At 40.2% G+C, this 27,579-nt stretch overlaps 1 protein-coding gene across 1 annotated transcript in view; it reads right to left on the bottom strand.

The window, feature by feature from the left end:
* Positions 1-20,205: 20,205 nt before the first annotated feature.
* CLEC16A (C-type lectin domain containing 16A) overlaps positions 20,206-27,579 on the bottom strand; it is a 63,474-nt gene continuing 56,100 nt past the window's right edge. Inside the window, 1 exon segment of the mRNA XM_032703711.1 lies at positions 20,206-26,999. Within this exon segment, the coding sequence (XP_032559602.1) occupies positions 26,659-26,999 (341 nt within the window). The 3' untranslated portion in view covers positions 20,206-26,658.

The raw sequence follows: 27,579 nt of genomic DNA, 5'->3' as shown, positions 1-27,579 counted from the left end.
TCTTCAGCTGAGCAAATAATTAACTGCTTATTTCATGGAAATAAAACAATGAGCAGAAACAGAAAGCAGATAGCGCCTCTTTGGGAAACATTTCTAGGAAATTTTGGTGATATTAACCAGAAAAGCAGAAGAAGTAGCGATGATTTCATTTTAAAAGAATGAAAACCTTGCATATATGTTAAAGTTTCTGTTGAATATATTCCTTACTCTCAAGGCCAATCCACACACATTCATCTACACCAGATATCCATCAACAGTGCAGATCACAGCTCAAATGCCAAATGACAGCCCAAGTCATCTCCTTTGAAAGTGTTTACCCTCTGCAAATGAAGATAAGCCTACCTTTCTCCAGGCAATTCTCATCCCAATCTGTTATTTCTGTCTTCCAGGTCAGCCAAGTTCTGAGCCTTCTCCCCTGCTCCTGCTGCAAACCAGAAATGCCTTGGGAAAATACATTATAAGAGAACCTGGGGTACATCTTACCGGTGTGTTTGAGGTGTAGGCAGGGTGTGAGTGGCTTTGGTACAGTGCAAAGATGATATAGCTGGGAGGAAAGAGCTCATACAGCTCTGGGTAGTTGTATGAGGGGGGAACTGGAAATTAGCTTTACAGAGCTCATTAAGGTTTTGAAGGTACTGAGCCATAAATCAACACATAGGTATACTGATTTTAATGTGTACCCTTAACATTACCTTATTTGTGCTTCAGAGTTCTGAAGTTTAATATGGGGAAGTGAACAAAGGGTTCAAGTCCTAAAAAAGATTGCTGTTTGACTATGCTCAAATCTGATTCCAGCCTAACCAACAACTTAATGTCCGGTGTTTGATTCCAAGTTTGTTTCTTTTTTCAATTGCATTTCCTGAAAAACAGAAACAATTATCTATGTTTACAGTGAGCTCCTGCCTATGTCCAAACTATAAACATATTTTCAGGCTAGGATCCTGTCTAAGATGGAGAGTAGGTTTGTCCTATTTGCTTCCTCCATGTTTTTCAAAATAACAATAAAAAAACCCAGCTTAGAACATCTATGGTAATACCTCATTGAAAATCCAAGGTAAGCTTCTATGTAATAAAGAGAGGCCAGAGAAGGTGTCAAACTCACTAACTTACACATGAACTATGGCTGTTTGAGTGCTAATACCATTGTATTATATCTAGACAGAGAAGAGGAAAAAAACCTACCTGACTAAGAAGTAATGAACTTTGGTACTTCTTCTCTTAACATTTTAAGGTGGAAGGGTTAGGGTTAAGGTTATTGTGGCCATTTCAGTCTAATTTGGAGTTTCTATCGTTATGATCCTAATATCACATCCTATTATATGATGAAGTCATGCTGACCAGAGCAGGCTGTTTTAGAAAAATACCATGGCTACAAGTAAGAAAACAATAAGACAAGATGTGGGAAGAATAGGCAGTGTTTTTTGGGTGCCTAGTTCATCAGAACAGATTATTGCACAATTTCAGTTCCTAGGCACGGGAAATTAAAAATACCTAGTGGCAGTAAGCTGACCTGCTATGGCTCCAACTCCTAAATCAACACTCATTTATATCTTGTGGTTTCCACACAAGCAAAGTTCTCTGCTCTATTATTTTTGAGCAGTTACAACAGTGTGACAGACTTATCCTATAGCTATGGGTAAGCAACAGAAACTCTCTGGAATACAGGGCTCCTCATTCCAACTGTGGTGTAACAGCTGAAGCACTGAGTGAAGGGAGAGGCAGGTTTAGACTCAAGCAGGTGCACAGAGTACTGAGAAGTTTCTACTCCCAGCACTTGGCAAAAACCCAGCACCACTCTTTGTGCTCTGGTGCCGAGACGCCTGGCTCTGATCTACCTGCCAGAAAGGACCATGCACAGCTTTACAGGATTTCCAGGGATAAAAAGGATTGAGAAGTCCTATTGCCTGCAGCATTGAAGTCTGTCCATGCCTGCTTATACAGGAAGATAAACCATTCTCTGTTCCTTTCCCTTTAAACAGCAAACACAATACAGTGAGGGTTTGAGTGATTTTTTTGTTGTTGTTGGTTTGGGTTTTATCCTAAACTAACATTAGACTTTCTTTTTCCTAGGGAAGCTTGACACTGACTTACAGCCAATAGGACCTTACTGGGTTGCTGCCAAATTACAATATCTCCTCTCAAAAAAGGTTTCCCTTTCCAGCTATATCTGTGTTATTTTTAGGTCAAAAGCAACAGTTACAAAAAACTCAGGAGAAAAGGGAGGGGCAGCATCAAAGAAGATGGGTCTTTATTCAGTTACTGCCCGACAGACAAATATTTGCCAAGGTGTCTTTGAATAGCTTTAGAAGTTTTATATTACAGAGGAAAAAAATCCATATTGAAAGATCTGGCAGCCCAGAGATAAGGAAAAGGCTTTAATTTCTAAACAAAAGGACACCTGGTGTTAAAACCACCTGCAACATAGTCAGTTCTAGAAAATGATGATGGAGGGTTTGTTTGCATGTTTTTGGGGAAGGGGGATGGGGAGGAAGGAGGGAAGTGTTGGCTTACTTTAGAAAGAATGCCTAGGATAGAAAAACAGCTGGATTAGAAATACAGTGGAGGCAGAACTGCGGTTCCATGGGAGAGCCAGGAAATTTCAGTGGAACTGCTCCCTTGATTTAATTTAGGCAGCTGCTTATGCACTTAGCAGAATTTTCTCAAAACACAGTTTTTTTGTCTTAATTTTATAAGAAAATATTGTTCATGTTATTGTGCTGCCTCTTCTGCTTCCTATTCCTGCCATACGAATATTAAAATACCGGAGTTATCCACTGCCTCCAGCCCTTTGAATACCTGCAGTTGTGGAGAGAGAGGAAACTACTTTCTTTTTCTCTACTCATCTAATCTCAGAGGAAAAAGTACAAATAGCTTAGATTGTTTGGGCTGGCCCACCTCCTACTTAGGAGGAAAGAGCCAGCAGCTGCTTAGCTCTGACCAGCCACGGGATGTGCTGCTCTCTAGTCTTAAAATCAGTAGAAAAGTTAAAATAACTACACTTGATGGAAAGCCTATGATGTACTGACTTTCCCTATACTCCTAGATTTAAATTCCTATGCTTTTACAATACTAGAAGGCAAACTAAAAGGAAACATCAAAAACAAGGCTGTGGAGCAATTAATGAAATTTCTGATAAAGGCTCTGAAATCTTAGGGAAGCAAAATGTCAGCATTTTTCCATTTGAATGTACTCGAGTTTGGATTTAGCCATTTATTCAGAAAATCATTAAATATATTGTCATTGCCTATTCATAACAACCGGTAGCTCGGTTATCTTGCTCTGCAAACACAGAGAAAAATGACAAGGCAGATGTAAAATAGGGCAATTAACATTGGATTTGCAGGGCAAAAACTCCCAAACCCAGTAAACAAGACCTGATATCATTTTTACTTCAAACACTAAAGCTCTTGGCCCATTAAACTTCTTTTAGGGTTAATTAAATGACAACAATGTCAACTCTTGATTTAAATCAGACTATTTCTGCTTTTATAGAAGTCTGACATTCAGTTGAAGGTAGCAAACCTACCACTCGAGTCCATGCCCCTGGCTGTTCTGTTTAATCCCCTGGAGTGAGTAGGCAGGAGCAAACCCTGCCCTCCCAACAAATGTAGCACTGCAGTAACACCCTCATTGTTCAGCTGCCCACAGAAACAACCTGTGTTCTCTCCAGGGGCTGTGATGGACAGTGAGGGTGATCAGGTCCACACAGATTTTGCCAGCAGCTGAACTAAATAAAACTTCTCCCCAGCCAGATCTTTGGCCACTCAGGCTTAGAACCCTGGTGACATCTTAAGTGTATTGAATTTAGATCTCGCTGAGAATTTTGTATATTATTTATGAGAATGGATTGATTTTTCCTTTCCGTGAGGGAATAATATAGCATGTATCCCTCCATCCCCCACCTGTACTTCTGGTAAAATAGTTCCTACATAAATACCAATGTATCACTGTCAGAAGCATCGGACAGTTTTAAAAGTCTGCCTCATTTTGCAGCTCCTTGCTTTACCAGGGGTCACAAAGAATCCATGGAGAGGGAAAAAAAGCCTGAATAAAAAGGAAATTCACAATTACCTTTCCTGCTTGCTGTTGATAGTCCATTACAGTATAAGTTCTCTAGCTACTTACCTGCTGTTCTTCAGTTACAACTACATGTTATACAGATATTAATTTCATCTTGTTCCAAAGCACATTAAAATTGAGAAAAACAGGAGCCTGGGCATGGGTAGTGATATTATCTTTCTTCCTTTCACCACACAATAGGCATAACTGCTCTTTCCTAGCTTGCAGTTGATAAACCAGATACATAACTCATGTTCATGTTTTTCTTCCACAGGATGAGGTTTCTCATAAGATATTTAAACCCCCCTGACACGTGGGGTAAGAACTATAGGTTTATGAAGGAAGGTTATGGCAGAATTTGAGTTCCTAAATTCAAAACTGTGATTATGAAAGTACGATTCTGCTGAGCAATTGCTGGGCCCTGAAGATGCTCTTAACTCCAGAGATCACTTTTGGGTTTACTTCCACAGATTTAAATGCTGTCTGCTGAACTGAGCAGCTCTCCTGACAGTATGCTGGGTTTGGATCTGATTCTAAGGGTGGGATTATAAGAGAATTCTGAATTAAGGCTGATGCTATCAGTGCAGCTGGGGTAGAAAGTTTATAGTTAGGTACCAATGGATTTATCTCTCTGGAGCACTTGATCTCCTGTGATCCATTCTTCATCAGCCATTTCCCACAAGGTTGTCCCTATTCAAATATGTCTTTGCCCCTTATCCTATCTATGTGTCATTATTTATCCTAAAGGTTATCTGCTGCTTTCTCTTAACAGGGTTGTCTCTGTTTCTGCCCCTCTTTCTCCTCCTGCTTTCTCCCACAGCTATGAAGACTTTAGTATTTCCATCCATTCCTTCAAGGACATTGAATGAGGTTATACCTTTCTGCAGGGAGGAGGAAAAGAGGGAGATGGGCCTGGGATGAAGCAAGGTGTGCTCAGAAAATTTCTATTGGAAAATAAAAGGCTACAAAAGTTTGTTTAAATTGTGAGCCAATTGCAAACTGTCACAGAAGTAGATATTTCTCAACATCAAAAAAAAAAAAAGGAAAAGAAAAAAGATGTGCATGTTGAAATCAGAAAACGTCCATCTTTATATTTCACGAAAGTGAGTTTTTATTTATTTAAATTAAAGAGAAATATTTACAATTACTACTTCTGTTTCCACACCAGAGAAGAAAAGTTGTATTTGAACAAGTGCCCGACCGTTTCCTGCACCGAGGAAACGCAGTAAATCCAAGAACCTGAAACTGAAACTTAGTCTCACAAAAGCTGTCTGACGATAGCCTTAACTGCTGATTAACAGAACCCGAGGCATTTACTAGAACACACTGTATCACTGTTTGTCAACAAGTGCACAAGAACTCATGTGGCTTCACATCCCCAACGCTGCTGTGAGACAGTTCAGTGGCGACACAAAGAGACACCTTAAATTAATCAGAACGTGAGGAAGAAAACACTTGGAAAAACAACTCTCCCTTCAGTTTTGGGAAAAACTCCTTCACAGAAGCAGCCTTGCTTGGTGCTGGGGGAGAAGAAGAAGGTTTGGATGAACAAGCCTCCCACGCTGAGATCAGCTCAGCTGCACAGCCTGGCAAGTGCCCGTGGATGTGTTTAACAGCGAGGCTGCACAACGGGAGGTCTGTCACTGGAGCTGCAGTGCCACCCCCCTGTCACCGCCGCTGCTTAGGTCAAGGTTAAAGTGGTAGGTTACAAGCTTGGCAAGGAAAATAAAGCCTAGTTTTCTGCTGATTTAATCAGATGCAGGCTACAGCACTGGCCAGCACTCTGCTAAAAAGTCCTGCAACTCCTTATTGTTCAACGCTGCCTTCCCACTGAGAGTGCCAACGCCAGTGTCCCATGGGTCCTGGAAAGAAAGCAGCACTACAAATCACAACTGTGTTTGCTCTGTAGGAAGTTGCTCTAACATCCAGAACTGGGCCAAAAACTCACCAGGGGAAGAGCTTCGCCCCATTTCTAACAAAATAAGGACCAAGCGCAATTTATGGGCACAGAGATAAAAGCCTGGCCTGTAATCAACAGCACTGCATTACCCTGCTGTGCCCATGCTGCCATTCCTGCATTGAAAGTTTGGCAAAATATTCATGTGACCTGCCAGGCATCTCCAACTTGGTGGCTGCTGCTGTGGCAGCAGGGCCATGGGGTGCTCTGTACTTCAGCACACCTCAAATGCACTGGGCCTGCATTCTTTGGGCAACAACAGCTGGAGACACTGTTCAGGCTTCAGAGGGAAAAGCCTGGATTGAACTGCACGGCCCAGTCCTGCCTGTTACATTAGTGCAGAAATCAGCATTGGAGAAATGATAATTTTTGCACTTGGAACTGAGACCCTGGACCACAGATCCTGCATGTACTGAGCCAATGTCCTCCCTGTCCAGAACATCCCTCATGCTCCAAAGAACGAAATGAACCCAAAAGAGCAGAAGAGTACAGACTCTGCTGGGTCTGATGCTGGATACAGTGACTCAAAAATTAGGCATTTGCTTTTCTTAATCCCCTCTTCTAGGCATTTAGAAGAAATCTGTTTCATATGTTCTGACCCTTGTTTTAAATGGGAAGGATACTGTGTCATCATACTATTAAGCACTGCTTGCCAGCACAGTTTTGATCCCTAGCCAATGCTAAACCCCATAGATCTGCTCAGCACCTTTCAGTCAATACTTCAGAATAAGAACAGAATTAATCTTGTTCCTTTGTATGCAGATATTTGTATGATAGAGAAAAACAAAATGAGGCTACAGCCCCCAGTACTGCTGCACATACCAAGTCCTGAGAAGGACTAAATCATAGCTCTGAAGGGTTTCCTTTAAACTGCACACTGGTGCAGTAATCACAAAATGAGTGATAGATTCTTATATAGAGATAAGAAGGCAGGAGAAAGCAGCAGCAGCAGTTAAAGACTGTAGCTCAGAGAAAGCACATACCTGGCACTTAAGGCCTGGGATAAACCGAGAGTTTTGAGTAAGATTTCACAGAAGCTGAAGTGAATCTCAGGATATGCTGTGCTCCTGTGCCTGTCCCTCCCTCCCCATCTCTTTCATGCCAGCAGTAAAGTTCATGTGGCTCTATAACAAAATATCTGGCAAAAAAGAAGAAATTAAGTATTTTAGAACTTTATTTCTTCCACTGAGAGTTCAGGCAGGTTATTTCCCCCACCACAGTCATAGGAGCACTGTTATGAATGCAAAGGAGAAAAGGGGGAAGGCTATACAGTAGATCCCATGAGAAAGTGCTGCTGGGACCCACCACAGCCCAGGTGAAGCTGCCATGGAATCAGGCTGCTGTGACTCCATTCTTTATTCACAGAATTGAGACACTCAACCTCTTTGCTGGAAAACAGGTTCACAGACAAAGCCCTTGCCTCAGTTCTTTGCACCCTTCTAGAAAAAGCATAAAATAAACCAAGTCTCAAACACTGCCAACTGGCCTTAATAAACTGAACCACTGGAGCAGTTCATCATCAGACTCTCCAGTCTGAGTGCAGAAAAGCTTTTCATCCGTGCTGTACAGGTTGGCTCTCAATACCAAATGCACAGTGACGTGAGGGGAGAAGTATTTCTGCTATGGGAAGTTGACATCTAGCCAGAAAATGTCAAAATCTTGGAAACCGGTTCTTAGGAAACAGGTTGCAAGACATGGAAGGTGCCAAATCAAGCTTTGTCAAATACATGCCAAGAGAAGGAAAAACAAAAATATGGTTGACAGAAAGTGGCCATGTTTTGACATCCCTGCCCAAGAGCAGAGAGTGACTGATGGCTGGCCAGAAACCTAGAGACAGTCTGCTTCAAGCCTCTGTCAGCCTCCTCTCCCAGTAATGTGACTGTGTCCTCAATATCAAAGTATTTCAAGATTATGAAAATGTGTTCCCTAAGTACATCTCTTGTCAAGACACAAAAAGCTTTTTGAACAGGGCAGGAACAAATGGTACAGGCAAGATGGCATGGCAATGCCTGTTAAACACAGGCAGAGTGGGGGGAGAAGACATCCTTCTTTGCAAGGTCCTCAGGCACCATCAAACTCTGGAAAGAGTCTGGATGGCTGTGAGATACCCTGCAGTAAATCCAAACACTGCATACTGCCTCCTTCAATTTGGTACACTCCACTTTCCATTTTTTTGTCTCCATGGGATTATCGGCTGGAAACGGACACACTTGATAGTTTCTGAGACCTCAGATTCCATTATTCTGCCACAACACTTACTAATTATAAATGCTTTGCCAAATATCCAATGTTTTCACTGGCTGAAAGCCCACACTTAATGGGCTGATAAAGAACAAGTGCTGTCAGAGAACAGCATGTGAGTGGTTACACAGGTCAGCTGAAACTGTGCTCTCAGGAGGTGCCTGCCTGAGCAAACAGCATAAATGAACATTTCCTGGCTAAGAAGCTGAATGAATTCTACTCCTGGAAGAGAATTTAGTATGTTTAACTATTCCCACTGCTACTAAGGCTTTCCCTTCAGTGCTGAAAGTTGAACATCCAGTGCATGTTACTGTCCCAAGAATGCTGTGACCTGTCTTCAGTGCCTAGAAAACAACCTGAGTGAGTTGGACTTGAACACAAGTCTGTGTTGGGCATAAATACCTGTTTCTCCCTTTTTCAGGCTCATTGAACATACAGGAGGATGCCTCCAACACCAATACAGCACATTCTGGCTGCTGTATCTAAATAAGACAGCGTCTTTTTTCTCCCACTGTTCTGCATCCTCTCATTTCCCCTCAGATCAACAGTTCCCTCTCTCTGCCCTCTCCCTTTCCTGCATTGCTGCTCCAGATCATCATCAATTCACACCCACAAACCTGGAAAAAAATCAGAGAGAACTGAAAAGTCCCTTCTTTTCTCTATTCCATCCTACCCCATCCCACTCGATAACTCAGGGCACTGTTTCGTAGAGAAGGTCTGAGACCCCAAAACCAACACAGGTCACTGTGAGGTGCTGCACAAGTCCTGTCCCATCCAAGCAGGCAGAACAGCTCTACACTGGGGAAGGGACAAAAGACATGCAGATCTATGATAATGTGATGCTGCCCACGTCCTCAGAGTACTTGTTTGTTTCTGGATTAAATCCTTTTTGTGAAATCACATCAAAGTGCAAACAAAGGACAAGTGAGAAACAAGCTAAACAAGAAGTGAGACAGCAGAAGACCAAACAGCTAAAATGAGATGATGACAGCAAGAAAGCTTCAGAGAACAACTCAGGGATGTCAGTGGTGTCAAAGGGTTGTTTTCTGAAAAGCTTCAACGGTTGTTCTTCTGGCTTCAGACTTTAATTGGCTCCCTTTGCTTTGCTGCTTCATTTTTCTGAAAGCTCTGCACTGGTGAAAAAGGGGAAGATACTGAATGAGTATCAGTATCTCTGTCTCCTAGACTCCTCAGATCTTTGCCATCTAAACTCTCTCAACAGATAAAAATGCTCTTCTCTCAACTTCTGGAAGTTACACTGATGACATGTCTTTAATTTTGACTTAGCAGCATTCAGTCTCATCTGATGGCAGGCATTTGCAGGAAGATCTCCAGAAAAAAACCAAAGAATAATTTCCCTTGCCATCAAACTTTCTAGTTCCCAATTAAAAAAAAAAAAGTAAATCACTCATTCCTCAAACTTTCTTCCATGAAGTCTTTGCTTCTGTTGTACCAAATTCAGGAAGTTAACACTGTGGAGTGCTGTCTTAGAAATATATTCAGGGGTTTATTCAGTTCTCCTGGGGGAGAGAAGGAAAACAGAAGCCACCACAACCCAAGTGATTAATCTCTCTGAGGTACTTGTAAGATTACAGAGCTGGGTTTTACAAACACCGTTGGCTTTCTTTTATCATAAACTCAATTCCATTTGTGATACTTGGGCTTAATTCCATAACGTGTTGAACGAACATTTCAGTATCACCACGGCAGCACACAGTGCCATATAAAAGTGAAAGTAACTCCTGTGAAGGCTGCAAGGCAGGGAAAATGAGAGCACTTAGCAGCATCAGACAAAGCCAGCACCAGCATGACCCATCCAGGTTCAAAGCTAGCTAAGATAAAAGGTCTCTGCCTAGTTTGTTGGGAATTCAAACACCACATTAAAAAAGGAATAGATTTTTAAATACATTTTCACAGGTGGCTTAGTAAAAAAATAAATAAAACCAACTTTGAACTAAGCTAACTTTGAAATGACATACCTATTTCAGTGGTGGGCAGGGAGGAGCACAGTCTGCAGACAGGCTTCCCACCACCTGTCAACTCCTGTGTTCTGAGCCATTGGCTGCTGCAGGAGCAGGAGCTAGAGGGACATGGATTAAACAACCATCTGTTGAAGCTGAGCCAGCTGTGAGTTCAAACCCAGGTAACACCTCAAATTGCTCTTTATTACTGACCTTGTTGAAATTCCTGATAGGACAATGATAGTTTCATTTTTCATTCCCCTAGTTGCAGCTGTTGGGTCCATCTGGAAGGGAGGAGCCCAGTTTCTATTTCTCAGAAATCGTCTCTTCAGTCTTGGGTTTCCTGCAGCATGACAAGGAATATTTCCAAACTGAAGAATTCTCAGGTATTGCATGCTGCATCTGTTCTCATCTGGCAATGGGCCAGCAGGTGCAAGGCCATTCCTTCACAGCAATTCCATAACGCAGTGGCTCAGTTTTAAATGTCTTTACACACATTCCAGGCTCTGCTGAAACAGCTCAAAACATATCTGGGGGCCAGCAAACTTCTGACATAAGCACTGTGTCCAACAGTCACTGGCCAGGAATGCATAAACCAGACTTCTTCCCCCCCCCTTCATAATGCAAATAATACATAATACAAAAGTTACGGTATTCCAGTTCTGGACACAGTTTCATTTATTTAAGCTAAATTTGTGTCTGTTGTTTCATTTGTTCTCATTAGTGGACCAAACATGACAAAAATACTCCTATCAACAATTCTTGCTGTTTCCACCTTCTTTGCCCCCTCCCCATCTGATATATTTTATGGTCTTATACTTTCGAATCCATCCCATCTAATCAAAACTGGTTGCAACACATGCAACCCAAAATGAATTACATCAATATATACAAGGACATAGAAACTTAGAAGACAAAGGTAGGAGCAAATGACTTCTAAAACCGTTTTCTGCAAGGAAAAATATATTGAAATGACATACTCCTGAGAGTAAGCAATTTAAGCTTCTGCATGACTAACTTGACATTAAAAGTCCATCTCTGGACCACAGATAGTGAAATAGTCACCCATAGAATGAACTTGCAGGCATGGTTTGCTTCACCAATGGACAAAAAAGGACAATTAGATATTTTTTCCATTCAAAAAAATGGTTTGAGGTTTCTTAACTAATTTACTTTGGCAGGACAAGGAGTCTGTAGTGGGTATTACTGCCTTGCTGCTTTGAAGAACCCTGTTTTTTTCACGTTCCCACAGAAAATCATTTGAAGGACAAAAAAAAAAAAAATCCTCTGCTTCTTTATGTAACAAATGGCTATGGCCTAAACCAATAAGAGGGCTTAAAATTAGTGTGTTTCTAATGTGACCACTGAGACATTTCAGACTTAATTACATCTGAGGCAGACTTAACCACCCATTTCTCTGCAGTTTCACACAGGCAGTAATTGCCCCTGTAGCCGCACTGCAACATTGTAGAATTAACCACATCCTAGAGGAGCTGGAGGAGAAAGAGGGAAGCCAAACGGTCTCCAGAGTATCTGTCCAGGCAGAACAGGCTCCTTGACACTCTGTCAGGTCTCCATTCTGCAGTAAAAACTAGAACCAGCCTGCTGAAGGCAGGAGTGTTCTGTACCAAACACTAAAGCAGGTAATGCTCTACTTCTCTTGGCTTTCTCCTTTAGCTCTTGTTGACTGACATAAAGCCAGAGATACGAAGAGAACAGCCCTGAGTCCATATATACATATGTACTTGTGATCATCCTCATTAAATTACTTAACACCCCCTCCCCCCCCCCCCCCCCAGTATTTTCACTTGAAGAGCTGTGCAGATTTTCCTGTCAGCTGGAATCCCGTGCACCATAAGATACACAACCCCCAGGCAAAAAAATAAGTGTTATTCAAGTTAGTGCACTAATATAAACACATATAAATAGTGTCTATTAATAAAAATGTTGAAATTATTGGTCCCACACAAACCTTATACCTGGATCTTACATTAGAGGCCAGCAACCACACCATGGAAGCTGGAATGTGGTTCTGCAGCTCCAGTATGGCTGGACCACTCCAAACCTGCTCCTCTGTGGCAGGCAACAAATCCTCAGTGAATGAAAACAGACAGCAAAATACTTGTTTACACACTGTGTCCTGCGAATGAAAGTGGAAAATACATACTTAGGTCCTGTAATCAGTGGGGCTAAAAAAAAAGCTTCTCTGTCAGTCACAGAGCCAGGAAAGTCTGAGGAATCAGAGCCTGGGAGGTGGCAGAAAAGCCCAGGAGTTTCCTGGCATGGGAGATGGTACAGTTCAGGATGCCCCTGCCTTGCTGCAGTGCTGCTCAGCACCCTGGTAACTCTTGCACAGGGACATATCCCCTCTCCTTCCACAAACCATCTCCTCTGCACACAGAGAGCACAACTCTCAACCACCTTCCCACTGCTCCCTGTTCCAGACAGACTCTGGAAGCAGCAACGAGCTGCTCTGTGTGCTCCAGGATTGCAAAATTCATGGAGGGCCACCTGTTTTATGTCTTGCACATGCAGGTTTTATTTTTCTGTCTCAGCTCAAGCAGGTTGAATTACAGATTCTCAGTTTATTGTTTCTTCACTGTCTGCTTTAATATAAAGATCAGGATTCACATTGCACACTGAGCTAAGGGTCCATCCTCCCAAGCCTCCTGGAATGGAGGAGGAAAGCTAACAAAACAAGGAGCAGCTGCTCCTCCCTGCCAGGTTAGACTTGCTAGAGATCCTACCTCTTGTTTTTGGTTTCAGGTGGGATGGTTTGTGTTTTTCATTTTTCTTTCTTACACTGAAACCAAACAAACATGCCAAGACAAAACAAAAATCACAGTGGTAAACTAATAACTGACCCAGAACTCCAGCCTGAGACATACCTCAAACACAGACAAAGACAGGGTATTTTGTTGTTTGCACTGCAACCTTTGAGAATTGCTTGTTGCAGAACTTTAATTCTGAGAGTTGAGAAATACTGTGGTTTTCTTTCCTATTGTTTCCCTAATCTAGAAGCAATTCAGAAACATCACAGTTCCGTGGGCAAAACAGAGTAAGAAGAGCTAACACTGACATGTCCCTGGCCAGCATTAAATCTATCTGGATAAATCTGCCTTTCCCCTTGAGGAAAAGTGTATCCTACAGAACTCTGCAACACACCTTGTCCCTGTGCTTGCTTGGACAGAAGAGCTATCTTCTTGCAAGATTTCTAGTCATTTTGGCTAAGGAAGGCTTGCATGAAAATTGCTTAATACACTTGGAATTAAATATTCTCATTTAAAAAAAAATATTGAAATATCAATTTTTTTCATTCCTATTTTCTCCATCAAAAAGCTTGAAATCAGAGTTTGTTCATTTAGTGTCCCCCAAAAATTTGTTGATTTAGATAGTTCACATGCAACCAAACCATGGGAAATTGCTCTTCAATCAATGCCTGTTGACAGCTGAGGCAATATTCCAGATGATTCTCATCCAGACTGGCAGAACAATCATTCTGGGTTTGTCCTACTATTTTTCTTAAAACATCTACTTACTCATATTATTTTGAGGAGTAGAATTACATGGAAAAGTTTCCTCATTTGTACTAGAAAAAAGATCTCGTCTAGATGTATTTTAACATCAGATATTACATATAATCTCTCTTGCCACTGGAAATTCAAAACAGACATCAGTGAAGGCAGTTGGAGAATGAGAAGTTCTTGAATCATCTTCTGGTTATCCAGCTCAGAATCAGTATGTAATTAAGAAAGAATAAATTTTTCACATTCATAAGATTAGTCACAGGAGTACCCAGAAATTTCAGCTTCCAGAATGAATGGTGCATTGTTAACCAGGGAGCTGAGGAAATCCTGTCAACAGACAAGGACACGTTCTAACATTCTAACACCAGGTTGTGGTGACTTCTGCATTTCTTTTCTTGAGAATACTGAAAAATCAACAGACTAGTTTCCTTCCCATACATTCCCTTCATGCACTCAGGATAATGTTTAAGTTATTGTTACAAGAAATATATGAGTGAGTCTTGGTTAAGTCTCACTGCCAATAGTGCCTTATAGGACCTGCATTGCTGGCCACTTCTGGTTCTTCAGTTTGGGATATTGAAAAAAGCTTTACAAGGAATTATCTATTTTTTTTTTCCGTATACAGACTTTCTATTCCCACTTCAGTTGTTCTCATCTGCTTCCTGATAAATCTTTTTGTAACAGGAAAGACTCTACGTGAAAAACTGCACAGCGACCAAACTGCCCATGGTTTGAGCAACAGTCTGACCAAGTGCGATTATTCAGTTATTCTGATGAACAAATATATTGTATTTGACCTTTGCTAGAGGCTGTTATACTCATACATACCTTATTTTCATTACTGTTACTGATGGCTCTCAAGCAGTTAAAGATTTCTTCATGATTCCCAACATTCAACCCTTTCCTCCTTTGCCGTATTAGAGGGAATTTTGTCACAGTCCCAACTCAGAGAAAGCAAAAGGAAACATCCAAGAGCTGCTCACCTACACCAGCCCTTCCACATTATTTCCCATTACATTTCCCAGCAGTTTCAGATAAAACATGACTGCCACTGAAGCAGATTTAAAGTATTCACATGTTCCTTTCTAGTCACTCTGCTTTTGTACTGTCATGTCTTAAATGGTGCCATTTTTCCCCCAAAATAATTGTGCAACTAACACCTGAGGCTTTTGCAGAGATGGCCTGTACATCATGGCTGAATCTGAGGCCAACTTCTCACAAGATCCGGCTTTTCTTAGGAATTTCTTTTTAAGTGTTATGCTTCTTTTAGTCTATATAGAACAGTTTCAATGTTCTAAGACTGACTCACATTCAGTTTGACTTCTAAGTGAATTAATCATTTCCTTACTATCATTACTATAAAGCAAGAAGGATGGAAAAGGTTCTAAAAATATTTCTTTCCTTTTTTTTTTTTTTTTTTAAATTGAAAAGAAACCAGACTTCTTTTGAAACATCAAAACCATTCCCGTGGATTAACCAGACTGGACAATAGTGAACCACTGCAAATTATTATGACCAAAACTTAAATGAAACAATCCTAGAAGCCAGGAGCAAGACTTTTTTCCTTAACATTTGGAATTTGTTCAGATGACTCAGTTATGGCGCAAACAAAAAAAACCAACCTATTTGCTTTGAAAGTTATTCACCAGGAAAACATTACCTGGTGCCAGCAATTGAGACTGGATTGATGCTTTTAAAAACGTTTCTTTACGACAAGGTGATAAAGAGATTAACTCTTGGCATCAACTTCAAAGTGCTTTGCAAACACGAACAAAGCTTCACAAATGCATTATGAACTGTTTGATATAAACACATTTAAAAAGGGGGCATCAAGGGTCAGGAAGGCCCTGTCCAACGTCCTGGTAAGCTAAAGGAAAGGTGAAGCCTGCTGATGCCAGGATAACACTCACTGTGAGCTAATCCAGGCACAGCTAGAGGAAAGTCAGGTATGATTTCCTACAACAGGTCTGATTTTCTATCCACATTCAGACAAGACAGAGTAAGCTTAGCTCCAAGACTGTGGTTCACAGAGATGCTTGGTTTTAAAAAATGTGACAGGTTTCCCTCCCTCACAAAATATCTTACATGAAGATCTGTTCAGAAACTCACAAAGAAGCTTGTAAGATCTATTTTAATCAAAATTTAGCAAGCCAAGCAAGCCTATTTCCCTCTAAAGCGTTTTGGCAGCTATGTAAGAATTGCAGGTTTTTTGGCAGACAGTGGTTACAAACAACACTTTCACAGGAAAGCCTTGAAGCTGATAAACTGATAAGCAAATTCAAGTGAACTGCACCATGGAGAAGCAGCAGAGCAAAGCTGCTCACATCTCCATTCCCAAGAACTCTGGAATTAAGTTACACCCTCCTCACATCAGCTATGGGGTTTGCACAGGATAATGTGGTGGTGTAGAAAGAGTAACACTTACATACAAGTGTGGCTATCAACAGTTATATCTGATACTCTTACAGATAATGTGCTTTTTTTTGTAGTATCAGGTAAGTAGCTGATATCCTGAAAAAAGGTCATGATGAAATATAAATATACTATAGTGTTGTTTCTTTTCTCTTGTCCTGTCAAATTAGCTATTACTGTTGTTCTTTCAGTTTTAATACCCAAAATAAGACATTACATTGAAGTTAACAGTGGGTTTCAAATTTCTTATCAGAGAGAAGCCAAAATGGAACAGCAAAATCTGCCTCCAATCAGACAAAGCAAAGGGACTTTATTTAGGGCCTGTTTAACACACTAAATTAATTTAATTCTAGAATATCAGACAGAAATCATAAGATGTGCATAGGAAGTATTCCCAAATTTTAACATATCCCAAACTGTATCCATCTAGATTAACAGATGGATCAAACAGGGTAACAAATAAAAGGTTGGACAATTACTGGTCAGCTAGTTCTTTTATGGTGCTTTGATTTATGTTATTTTTATCTGACCTGCTCCATCTGCAAATGGATGTCAATAGATAAAAATAAACTTAAATTAAAATTTAATTACTGTCTTTCATGAAAATCCTCTCCTGAATAGGGCATTCAAGTTTGCTTTAAACTATGCATGATTGCTTTGATGCTTTGTAAACTCTCAGGACAGGACAGATCAAGCTGCAGCGGGTCCTACTCAGTCACAGCAGACCTGACAGTAATTTAAAACCTCTCCAACTCACTTCAACTGGAGAACACCGGTGACAGAAATGCTTAGTTTCTTTTTGAGGAGAATAACTGCACCAGTTTTCTGAAATAATTTATATCACAAAGTAATTCAAGGCTCTCCAGCACTTCTCTCTTTGAATACCCGGGCAGGTTAGAGAAGCAACTGCTTCTTGCCCTGATCCCAACCCTACCCTAACAGCTGGAAAGCCAGCAGTCACTCCACATCCAAAACATGGATGTGGCAGAGCAGCACAATTTTGAATTCACTTTATAGTGTTTTTATGGATGTTTTTGTTCATATTCATTGGCAACCTCCCCTCACCAGATGTGCTACAAAACCCCTCGTGCAGTTCCTCCTGTCCCACGATGGGTGCAGACCCAACACACAGCTGACCTGCTCCACTGAACAGATGCCAGTCACAGTGCCCCTGAACAACACAGGCACCTACATTTGCACTCTCAGTCCCCAGAAAAAGAGGATAAAGATCTTAAAAAACAGTAACAAAAAACCCCACCAAACCATTTAAAACGATGAATCAACAATGAGTCACGACACTGCTGGATTCTGAGTAACAGACCAGAGACAACACTCAGAAGTTGAATGAAGTTGAGTTCACAAGAAAATGAATCCTCCATTTGTGTGGCCTATAGAAGATATGCTAAGAAATAATCATAATAAACAGAGACTTTTCTCCATTCACAGGTTGACTGCACTAGTGATTTCTCAAAGTTTGTGGTTTTCTTTTTTTTTTTTTTGATTCCCCAGTCGGAAAAAAACCTTTCTCATCATTGGATATTTCCAAAAACTGTTGAAGTGCTCACTCTATCCATAATTTCCCAATGATTGCTTGTTAGTCAGGGACATCTACTATTAAGAGAGATGCTTTTGTTTAAGGGAGGACAGATGCAAATTTCCCCTCAATGCCACAGGCTGGGCAGAGCATTTTCACTGATATTCACCGTAGAAGTGTGGGCACACACATCATCATTACAATTAGGTTCTCTTAGGAAGAGTGAGGATACTTTTGTCCTTTGCAGACCCTACCTTCCTTTGCAGACTTGAAATTCTTTTCTCTAAGACATTATGGTGGTTCTGCCTCTCTCCTCCTGCAGAAACTCTGCTTCTATTTCTGGTAGCTCTTGCTGCTGAGGGAGAGCCAGCTCTGACCACCCCTGTGGTGACACAGCTTGGTTATCTGCCTCCTTGACTCACTTGTCCATCAACATGCAGTTTCAAGCAGCAGCTCAAATTTGCTTCTAAGAAATGACCCTGAAATGAGGACAAATTTACACAAAGATGCCTTCATCCAATTAACTAAAAGACAAAATTTATTTCTACAGTAAAATAACAGCTTGTTTTCTCATCCGGTGTCACAATGTTTATTCCATACTAAAGCCGAGAAAAATGCTGTAACTAAGAAACAAAAGCCCAAGTATTCATCTGTCCTTATCAGTCATCCAAACAGGCCAAAAAAAAAAATTAAACTGTGGCCTGTGTGAAATATAAACCTTTATTTGAGGGCAAGACAGCGAGAATGGAATGACGAGATCAGTATTTTCCATTCAACAACATTTCCCAACTTTGTAGAGTGAGTGTCTGAGGACAGGTAAAAGCTTTCAACTTATTTCAAAAGATCTCAAGCCTAAGTCCAAACAATAAGGCACTTCACCTCTTAAAATCCATTTCAGAGAACTGGATCCAAAACCAATAATAATTTTAAGACCTAGACATATTTGCAGATAAGCTGCTGGTAAAACCCTGGAGCTAAAAGCAGACACACGAGTGAACACCATCCAACCAGACTGACCTAGTCCCCCTCAGTTCAACTGCCTTAAATGTGTGTGAACATTGGCCTGAAACCTTTCTTCTAATTGTGCCATTCTGGAGATTTGCAACTCCAGGTGTTGCAACTCCCTCCACCTCTCCTTATTTGAGAGACAAAAGGTATCCGTTTAAAATACAATGGAATTTTCAGCAAATACATCCACAAACAGTAAATGTATGCATCCCATATTAAAGATCACCAGAAAGTGCCAACATGGCTTTTTTCTTCACACATGACAGCATAGAAACACAGCTTCTTCCATCCATGAAATCCCAACAAACACTTTCCTTGACACAGAAACAAAGTTAAGTGTCAAAGCATGAAGATACCAACCTCCAAATGCAGTATCTTTACTTAGACAAGAGTTATTTTCATAAAGACATATGTATTGACAGAGTTTCACTTTTGTATTTATAGAACTATGCTGGAACTATCTTAATGATGAAGCTGTGGATTTACCTATTACAGGACTGTTCAAGCTGCTGCACTTACATATTCATGGGGGCTCTTACAGCACTGCATTTCTGTCCAGCTCATTTTCAACCCAGTCAGCATGAGGAGAGGGTTGCAGGCTGTGCTTTCATTCCATCTCTGATCATCAGTGATGCAGGGCAAGATGCTGAACCTGACTCAATGTCTGAGTCTAGAAAGACTTCGTGCAAAAACACAGGAAAAATGACAACACAAAAGGCTGAAAAAGTTCTGAAGCGTCAGGATATGGAACCACAAACAAGGTTCAGACTTGAAGGAAGGGAAGGAGGGGAATTTCCTGCCCACAAATTATAAAACTGGCATCCTTAAAGCAGTGTCACTGGCACAATTTAGAAAGTTCAAATGCCAGGAGCAGATTTCAACTCATTTTCCACTATACACCATACTTTAATACTTGCATCTTGTAGTAAACCCCAGTGTTGTCTCCTACCTCTGATACCTTCCTTGCTTATTTCAATGTACAATGTAATCAGATTTCTTCCTCGAGACACTTATGGAGCAAAGATTAGCTTGAGAAATAACATTTCACAAGGAATGTAAATTGACTGCAACTAATTCCTACTGAGGCAGACGCTAATTAACAAGAATCTAATTAATAACTTGGGTTTAATCCATATAGTGAACTGGCAACATACACCAGAGAAAAGAGGCAGAGAGGGCAAGAAGAAATCACACATGACAGGCACTTTCAAAGTGGTTCACAGATATTTTAGATGTTGCCCAGTCATCCTTAACCTTTGGTCTCATCTACTTTCCATCTCACTCCAGGCTTCTTTTCTGCTCCCTCTCATGCAGGGTCTGTCCTCCACACACAATGCAAATTCCTTTGGCTATTCCAGTTTTCAGCTCAAAGATTAAAATGCCCCCCCCTTCACACATGCACAACACTCTTCTAACAAACACAAGATTCTGCAAATTTTGCCTTTCACTGTTATCGAATGTCCTCGAGCATCAAATGCAGCAAGAGAGCATGAAAGGGAAAGAAAGTTTCCTCAGTAACACCATTTTTATTGCCAAGTTCCATTTACAAAGAAAGGTCTATTTTTCATCCTTGTCCAGGTTTTCAATAGCCACGACACATGACCAATGCCAGCAAATACAGACTCAGCCATAGAAATCTGGATTTCAGAAACATACACAATATTTTCTAATTCCACTCCCTTTCCAGACACTTATTTACATTCTTCTTTAAATTAACATAAAATATTGTCACATATACTCCAACTGTCTAACGTAACTTATATTAAATAATTAATACTTATTGCCTGTAGAAAGACATTTCAGAATTCAGTTCACCCCATTTTTGGGCTTTTTTTCCCTGTAAATGTAAGTGCATGTTCAGGACTTGTTTTTTTTTTTCTTAAATGAAGTACATTTCAGACACAACTTTATTGAAACATATTTCATAGGAGAACAGTCCATGTTCATGAAATGTTTTATGTAGTGTTTAAATCCCAGGTACATTCATTCTTCTAGAAAAATACATTTCTCCCTCTTTGCACTTAAAACAATCAAACTTACAAAACAGCTCAAAATGAAATAAAAAGTTTGCTACAGAAATATCAACAGAGCTATTCACAAGTGGAGATGCCTGAAGTTATCTTCTGAAGTCTATAATGCTTCCAGCAGGTTCCTTAGAACTGTGACAATGTGTTATTCAGTGCTATCCCTGGGCAAAACAAAGCTCCTAGAAATTCTAACAGTCTATAAATTTGCACACCTGAACCTATTCTCAATATTTTTTAAAATTATCTTTGTGTTCATTGTAAATATTTCTGCCATAGTCTCTAAACATAAAACCCCAGACCCTCCCATCTCCTCATATATACTGAAGTTATCAGATTGCAATTACTATGTGTGTTAAACTCAGTTTAGCATAAGCACCCAAAGTAATGGTGAACAAGATAAAAAGTCTAGTGTATCTTCAGATTATGGTCTTAAAAGACTCCTGTGAACACTATATACTAATCTGAACCTTAACTCTAACTTCTGTTATCAAGTATTGTTAGTCATTACCTGCTTAAGCCCTCTTTTAAAATAAATGCACTCCACACATTTTTTTATGACAAGACAGTCCCAACAACGACTCAAGTTTTTCCTTTTCTTATTGAGAACCAATGAATTCAAGTTAGCAAAACAGTAAACCAGATACCACCACAGTGCACATTTATTAGACAACCAAAATTTAGCTTTACATTTATAATACATTAATAAACACAAAATATACATTTTATAACCCCTTGCAAAAGAAATCAAATCCGAGCAACGCGCAAATCTAAAAACGGTGGGAGATCAAAATAGGGAAAATTCTGTACAAATGTAATATAAAAATATGTTTCCATATGAAAGAACCTTCTGTTTGAGACTCAGCCAAGAACTGCATCTCCTATGTCTTTGTTGCTGCTCAAAAAACCCTGAGCAGCAGGAAAACCCCCCAAGCACTTCCCCCCTCCCAGCCCCTACAAACATCCCACCCTAGCAAGCCCTGCTTGGACCACGATCTGCTTTTCAGAATCCACTAGTGGACAGTAAGAGTTATTATATTTGTTTCTAATTCATGCTGCAAATGCTGGGAAAGGTCATGAGCAACAGAGCAGGCCAGCACAGCAGAACTACTCCAAAGGTTTCTAGAGAATAGAAGAGCAGTGCCCAGTTAGTGGTACCCCAGGGATGGTTAACCAGTGACATACCAAAAAACTCTTTCAAGAAGAATGATAGTAGCAGTTAGGAAGAGAATTTTCAACATATATTTAGATGGCTAACATTAGGCTGTCTGGAAGTAGGAGACTCATCAAGGAGACTCATTATCTTCAGAGGCAGAAGCCCTTGACCTCCCTGCCCCAAGCTGATGTCTCTGCAAACCTCTAATTTGCACTAAACCCCTCACTTTGTGCTTTTAAAAGCAACTCCCCGTTCAACTGTAGCTGGGTAGTGGAGACATGGTCAGAATCTTCAGGCTGGTGGGGCTTTTTGACCACTCCAACCTTGCCCATTCCTGAGGCTGTTCTGGAGTTCCCTGGAATGTGCAGTGGAGAGTGTGACCGGTCACACCAGGGCACTGACAGCACCACGTGAATAAAGTGTTTACTTTTATGAAGTGGCTTCCTACTCACACACACACAGTTTGAGCTGCTTGTCTGATACATTACCTATGTCTTCAACCATATTTAAGTTCATTTTACTACTACTGAAGTGACACTCAATTACAGGGCAATTACTGAATTCCTGGATTGCTTAATCACCCCAAGCCACTTTCAGTAAGTGGAAATTACAGTCACTCACACCTTACTGCTTAATTAGAAAATAAAATCACAGTAATTTCGATCCTGAAGATCATAAATTTTGCCATGAACAAAATATTTCAACTATCGTTTCTCAAATTCTACAAATCAAAATACTTCAAATCCAGAAAGGAACATTATTTCCCCCTGTATTCTGTCTCCATTGGGTAAAGCTCTTATATGAATCACTTGACATTGACTTAAACTCTGAATACTCAGATCTGTATCTGAGCCTTAAATTCTGGATCTGAAAGAAGATTTTTTTTTTTTAAATGTCACATACCAGTCTGTCCTTTAGCAACAATATCTGGAAGATATTCCCAATTTTTCCTCACCAAGTAACTGCAAGTAAAACTCCAACTGTGTTGTAAGGAGAAAAACACTGAGGAGCTTCTTCAACAGCTCAGCTTAATTTAAGGAAGTGTAGTCAGAATTTAGTTTATCATGATTAGCAGTGGAGAATACAAATGAGCTCAGCTCTTACAGTGCACATAATTCATGACTTCACAGACAAAATACAGCTTTTTGTAGTAATATATGTGACCACATTTCTAATGAATTTGGTTTAATACACACAGCTTGTGAAACGAAGTGCAGGGAGCTTAACCCTTGGTTTTGTTCTATATCAAAGAATTTCAGTGAAACAATTAGTTTCCACACCCAAGTTTCCCACTGCAAGCATTACTTCCATGGTGAAGCAGATACCAGAACTGGTGCTTCCTCCCTCCCTTTCCTCACCAAATTACCAAGTGTCTGCTGCCACTACTCCCTTCACAAATGCAAAGCTCAAGTCTAGGTCACTGCTGTACACTGGGTGACAAAAAAGCAAAGGGCACCAGCGAGAAGCAGTGGAGGCAACACATGGTTCTGTTAAAAAAGTAATAGCTTGGTAAAATTTAATAAAATAAGACACACAGACCGTAAAATAGCAAAGTAACAGTCATTATGTCCTGGCTTTTTTGGCTTCTCAAAAGGAAGGAATTTTCAACAGATTTGTGTAATGTTGACAGAATATGGCTGAAGAGGCATAGCCTCTACAAACATACATTGAGAATTTAGCATACCTCCAGAATTTTGGTATTTTGCTCTGGAATATTGTTATATTTAGAGTGATTCTATCTCCCTCTGCAGTACTGCACTGAAAGAATGGAGCTGTTGAATGACTATTTGTTTAGCTGCTGCTCTCACCTGCAGTTTTGGTATTTGGGTTTGGTCAGAAAGTGATGTTACTCAAATGAACTTTTTTTTTTTAAGAAAAAAAATTACATTTGTGGTTGATGTGCTAATGCCTTCCTGGTTGAGTTTCCTTTTTACAGTGAAAGGAGGGCAAGGAAACAGCCTAAGGAAACAGATTCTGATGAGCGAGATATATGATACTCTTCAAGGAACTGCAGATAAGTATTATACTTGCAGAGCTTAAAAATGCCTGGTGGCAGATTATTTTGGCATCTCCAGAGTTTCTACTTCTGAAGTCTCCTAATGCAGCACAAAGCACAGAAAATTGTATACACACATGCCTTAATATCAGAAGCAAAGTCAAAAATCAATTGCTTCTGTGCAGAACCATCCAGACCCAGCTGAAGTGTAACACCCCAACAGCGGTAAAGCTGGTGCAGTCAGAGCTTTCCTGGTGTAATTCCATCTCTGCAGAGAGCTTTTGATACAACTGCTAGAAGATATCCCACCTATCCCTCAACCAGCAAGGCTCTGCCAGCAGCAGACTAGACAGTAGACCTAGACTTCTATTTTCCTAATAACAGTATCCACCTCAGTCATTTCCTCTGAAGTTCTCAGTAGACAACTGGTCATGAGATTTAAGAGCCACTCAAAAGCAATGAAAGCACAAAGTCAGCTTTCTATCCCTTTGTCCCATTTCTTGTGCAGTGTGGCTCAAGGGTGAGACTATGAATACCCATCAAAGAGACTCCTCGTGCATGGTTCTGATCTTCCTAGAACTGAATTTGAAAGGAGATAAATAAAGATCAAGGTTTTCCTGTTTAAAAGCAATTCTATTTAAGGGAACTCATTCTGCACAGTGGCATTTTGTGTAATCTAGGTCAAGAGTCTGAATAAAATGCTTTCAAATTAAGGCATTTTTTTATAATGATCTTCAGAATATTACTGGAGCTACGGTGCAATGCTGCAAAATCCTAGAGGAAGTCTAGATTGCAATCAGTTCAGCTAATAATTTATGTGGTCCTTGTGCCCAAATTGCTGATGTCTAGACTTGTTCAAGTACATGCTCACTACCCACAACAGTGACTGCATGAGTGCAAACTCACCCTAAGCATGTGACAAACAACCCCAAAAAGTAAGCCCTTACTCCAGCCATGCCAAATTCTCATCCAATATGCACAGCTGTGCTGAGGACACCCAACTCTCAGAATTCATTTAGAGTTGGGGCCACTCTGGAATGGTCAGAATTATCAGTTAATTCAATTTGAGGTGAAGTAGAAGTCAGAGGAAAATAGAAATCAACAAAACTGCATGCAAAAGTTAATAAGGGGAGAAGAAAAATTACTGGCATTCAGTAGCAGACACCTTGTATACATGGTTGGGAAAGGTTAAGGTATAATGTGAAGGAGAAGATGGGAAAAGTGAAAAAAGTTATACTTGTGGATTAGTCAATCTCATATATAAATATAACATTGAAAATCACTCCAAGTATTCCATATGACAGCCAGGAAGAGGTACAATATATGACTGGGAAGTAGGTAAAAACTTTTCAGATTCACCCCTTTGATAAGAAATCAATAGTAGTGGAGACAGAATGAGGAAAAAGATTGCACTGATGACTGAAATCAATAGCAATAAACAGCAGACTTCCTTCTTTGAGAGCCAGAAAGCACTTGAGTATGAACAGACCCACAATGACAATCTGCTCATTTTACATTAATTTAAATTAACATACTTGGAAATTGATGAAAAATCTTAAATTCCATTCATGTTAAACTACGTATCAAATCAGCAGAGAACACTCCAGACTTTAATCAATACTTTTCTACTACTTTCTGTCAACTTGGTGTCAGGATCTAGGAAGCAAAGCATGCCAAGAACAAACTCAGAATCACTGTTGTGTAGCAATGTTGTTTAACTGGGATACCACCCCAGATAGGAAAAAAAATTACACAATCCCTTTTCTTTTTTTGTTTCAGACTTGCAAAGTAATTCACAGTTAGATATGGTGACCTTCTTCCTATATGACTATGAAAAATTTGAAAACCCTCTTTGGAGTAAAACTGCTTCTGTCTGCTTCTTGAAGTTGTCTTTCAGTAGCAAGGATACCACCATTCCTCAGAGGTGTAGCAATCTGACTGTCAGAAGCAAACAAGCTATAGCAATATCTTAAAATGTTTCACATTCCTCTGTAGGTGGCTAAGCAAAGACTAAAGTAGTCTCAAAAATCCCTTAGGTTAATTTGAATAAGCATTTGTCATTAACTTCAGACTTTTACCTTCTAGAAAACTGTATCTTGCTTTGAATCAAACCTTGAAATAAATATTTCAGATGGAAAAAACAGTACTGAAGTCTGGAGTCCTATGAAGACAACATTGAAAGTGGTCAAGCCTGCTGGTATCATGCAGACCTCCAAAAGATGAACAAGATCAGGATTAAAAAACAAAACCAACCAACCAAAAAAATCCCAAAACCCCTCCTCCCCCCAAAAAACCCAAACCAAACACCAAACTGAAAAACACACCCTAACTCAAACGGAAATTTTGCCTCTGAACTACAATATATCATTTTTTCTGGTCAATGGCATGTCTCCAGTTCGAGAGACGTAATAATATAGCATCATGAAGCTGGGTATCCAAAATTTTCTTCTCTTCCCCATAATGCTGTAGACCTTTTACAATTAATTAGTTCCTGTTAGAAAGACAGTAGGTCCTCTGAAACGCTTTCATGTTCTTGTATAACAGAAACTGGTAGGAAAGAACCAGTCCAGATTCAAAAGTTTGTTTTTTTCCCTCTTCTCCAGTTTAGATATGCTGAGTATCCAATGTTTCCTCTAAAAGCTGCTGACATTGTCACTCACCAGTGGGCCCCTTGTGGACCCCACGGCCTCTCAGGCCTCAAGAAGTATCTGCACTCCCAGAGAAAAAACAGTTCAGAATCTGGTTGCGTTTTCTTCACTGTTTATTACAGTTCGATGTTGGCTTTAGTCAGAACATTCTTCCTCAACCTCCTTTACCTTGCAAACTTCATCTTCACACTGCAAAGAGGGCTGAGGAATGCAGGGGAATGTCCGGATGCTGTGGGGATCCACCGGAGGCACCAGGGTCAGCGACTCCACGCTCAGTGTATCCGTGTTGTCATCTGTAATTAGGGATATTGTGGGCTGCTGGGCAGGAATCAGGCTGGGAGACAGGTTTGCTGTTTCTATGTCACTGGTTTTCCCAGTGTTTTTGCTGGACTTTGAGACAGCTGAAGGAGTTTCATCAGTCAACATCGTCTGACCGGAAATGGCCGCCTGAGGATGCTCTGGAGCTGAAGGGTCATCTAATAAAAGAAAACACCAAGAATAATCAATATTCAATTTACTATGTACATTAAGCCAAACAATATACTATTATTCATGAGTGTTCAAGAATAATTGGGTGGGAAATGCAGTTCTGTGAAGCACTACGCTTGCACATTCACTTTCTAGTAATTAGATATAAAACAAGATATTATGGAGGCATAACCTAAAATGCCAGCAGGATTCTGTTCAAAACCAGACAATTTCAGACATTTAGTATTAGAATATGCAGCAATATTAGAAATATTCCTAGAGAGAGGAAATTGAGGGGAAGAATAAGAAAACCTCTCCAGTATTTAGTACCCACTAAAATGAACAGCTACCCCATGCCAGGAAGATCTTTAGAAATAAAAGAGAAACCAAAAAAGAACCACTGTATAGCTAGCTTTCCCAAAAGGTGGCTTGTTTCTTACAAAAATTTGGAAGTCATTCTCTCAATTCATTCTCCAGATTCACACTGAAGTGACACCTCAACCACAGAAAGCAGAACTATGGAAGCACAGGAAGGAGGATAATGTGCTTTCTGCAACTGAAAGGTGCTGCAAAATAGGCCTGGTTTAT

This window comes from Chiroxiphia lanceolata, chromosome 16 (genome assembly GCF_009829145.1).
Source record: "Chiroxiphia lanceolata isolate bChiLan1 chromosome 16, bChiLan1.pri, whole genome shotgun sequence".
Taxonomy (NCBI): Eukaryota; Metazoa; Chordata; class Aves; order Passeriformes; family Pipridae; genus Chiroxiphia; species Chiroxiphia lanceolata.
The sequence above is the reverse complement of the archived record's forward strand: the minus strand, read 5'-3'. Positions and strand labels throughout refer to the sequence as shown.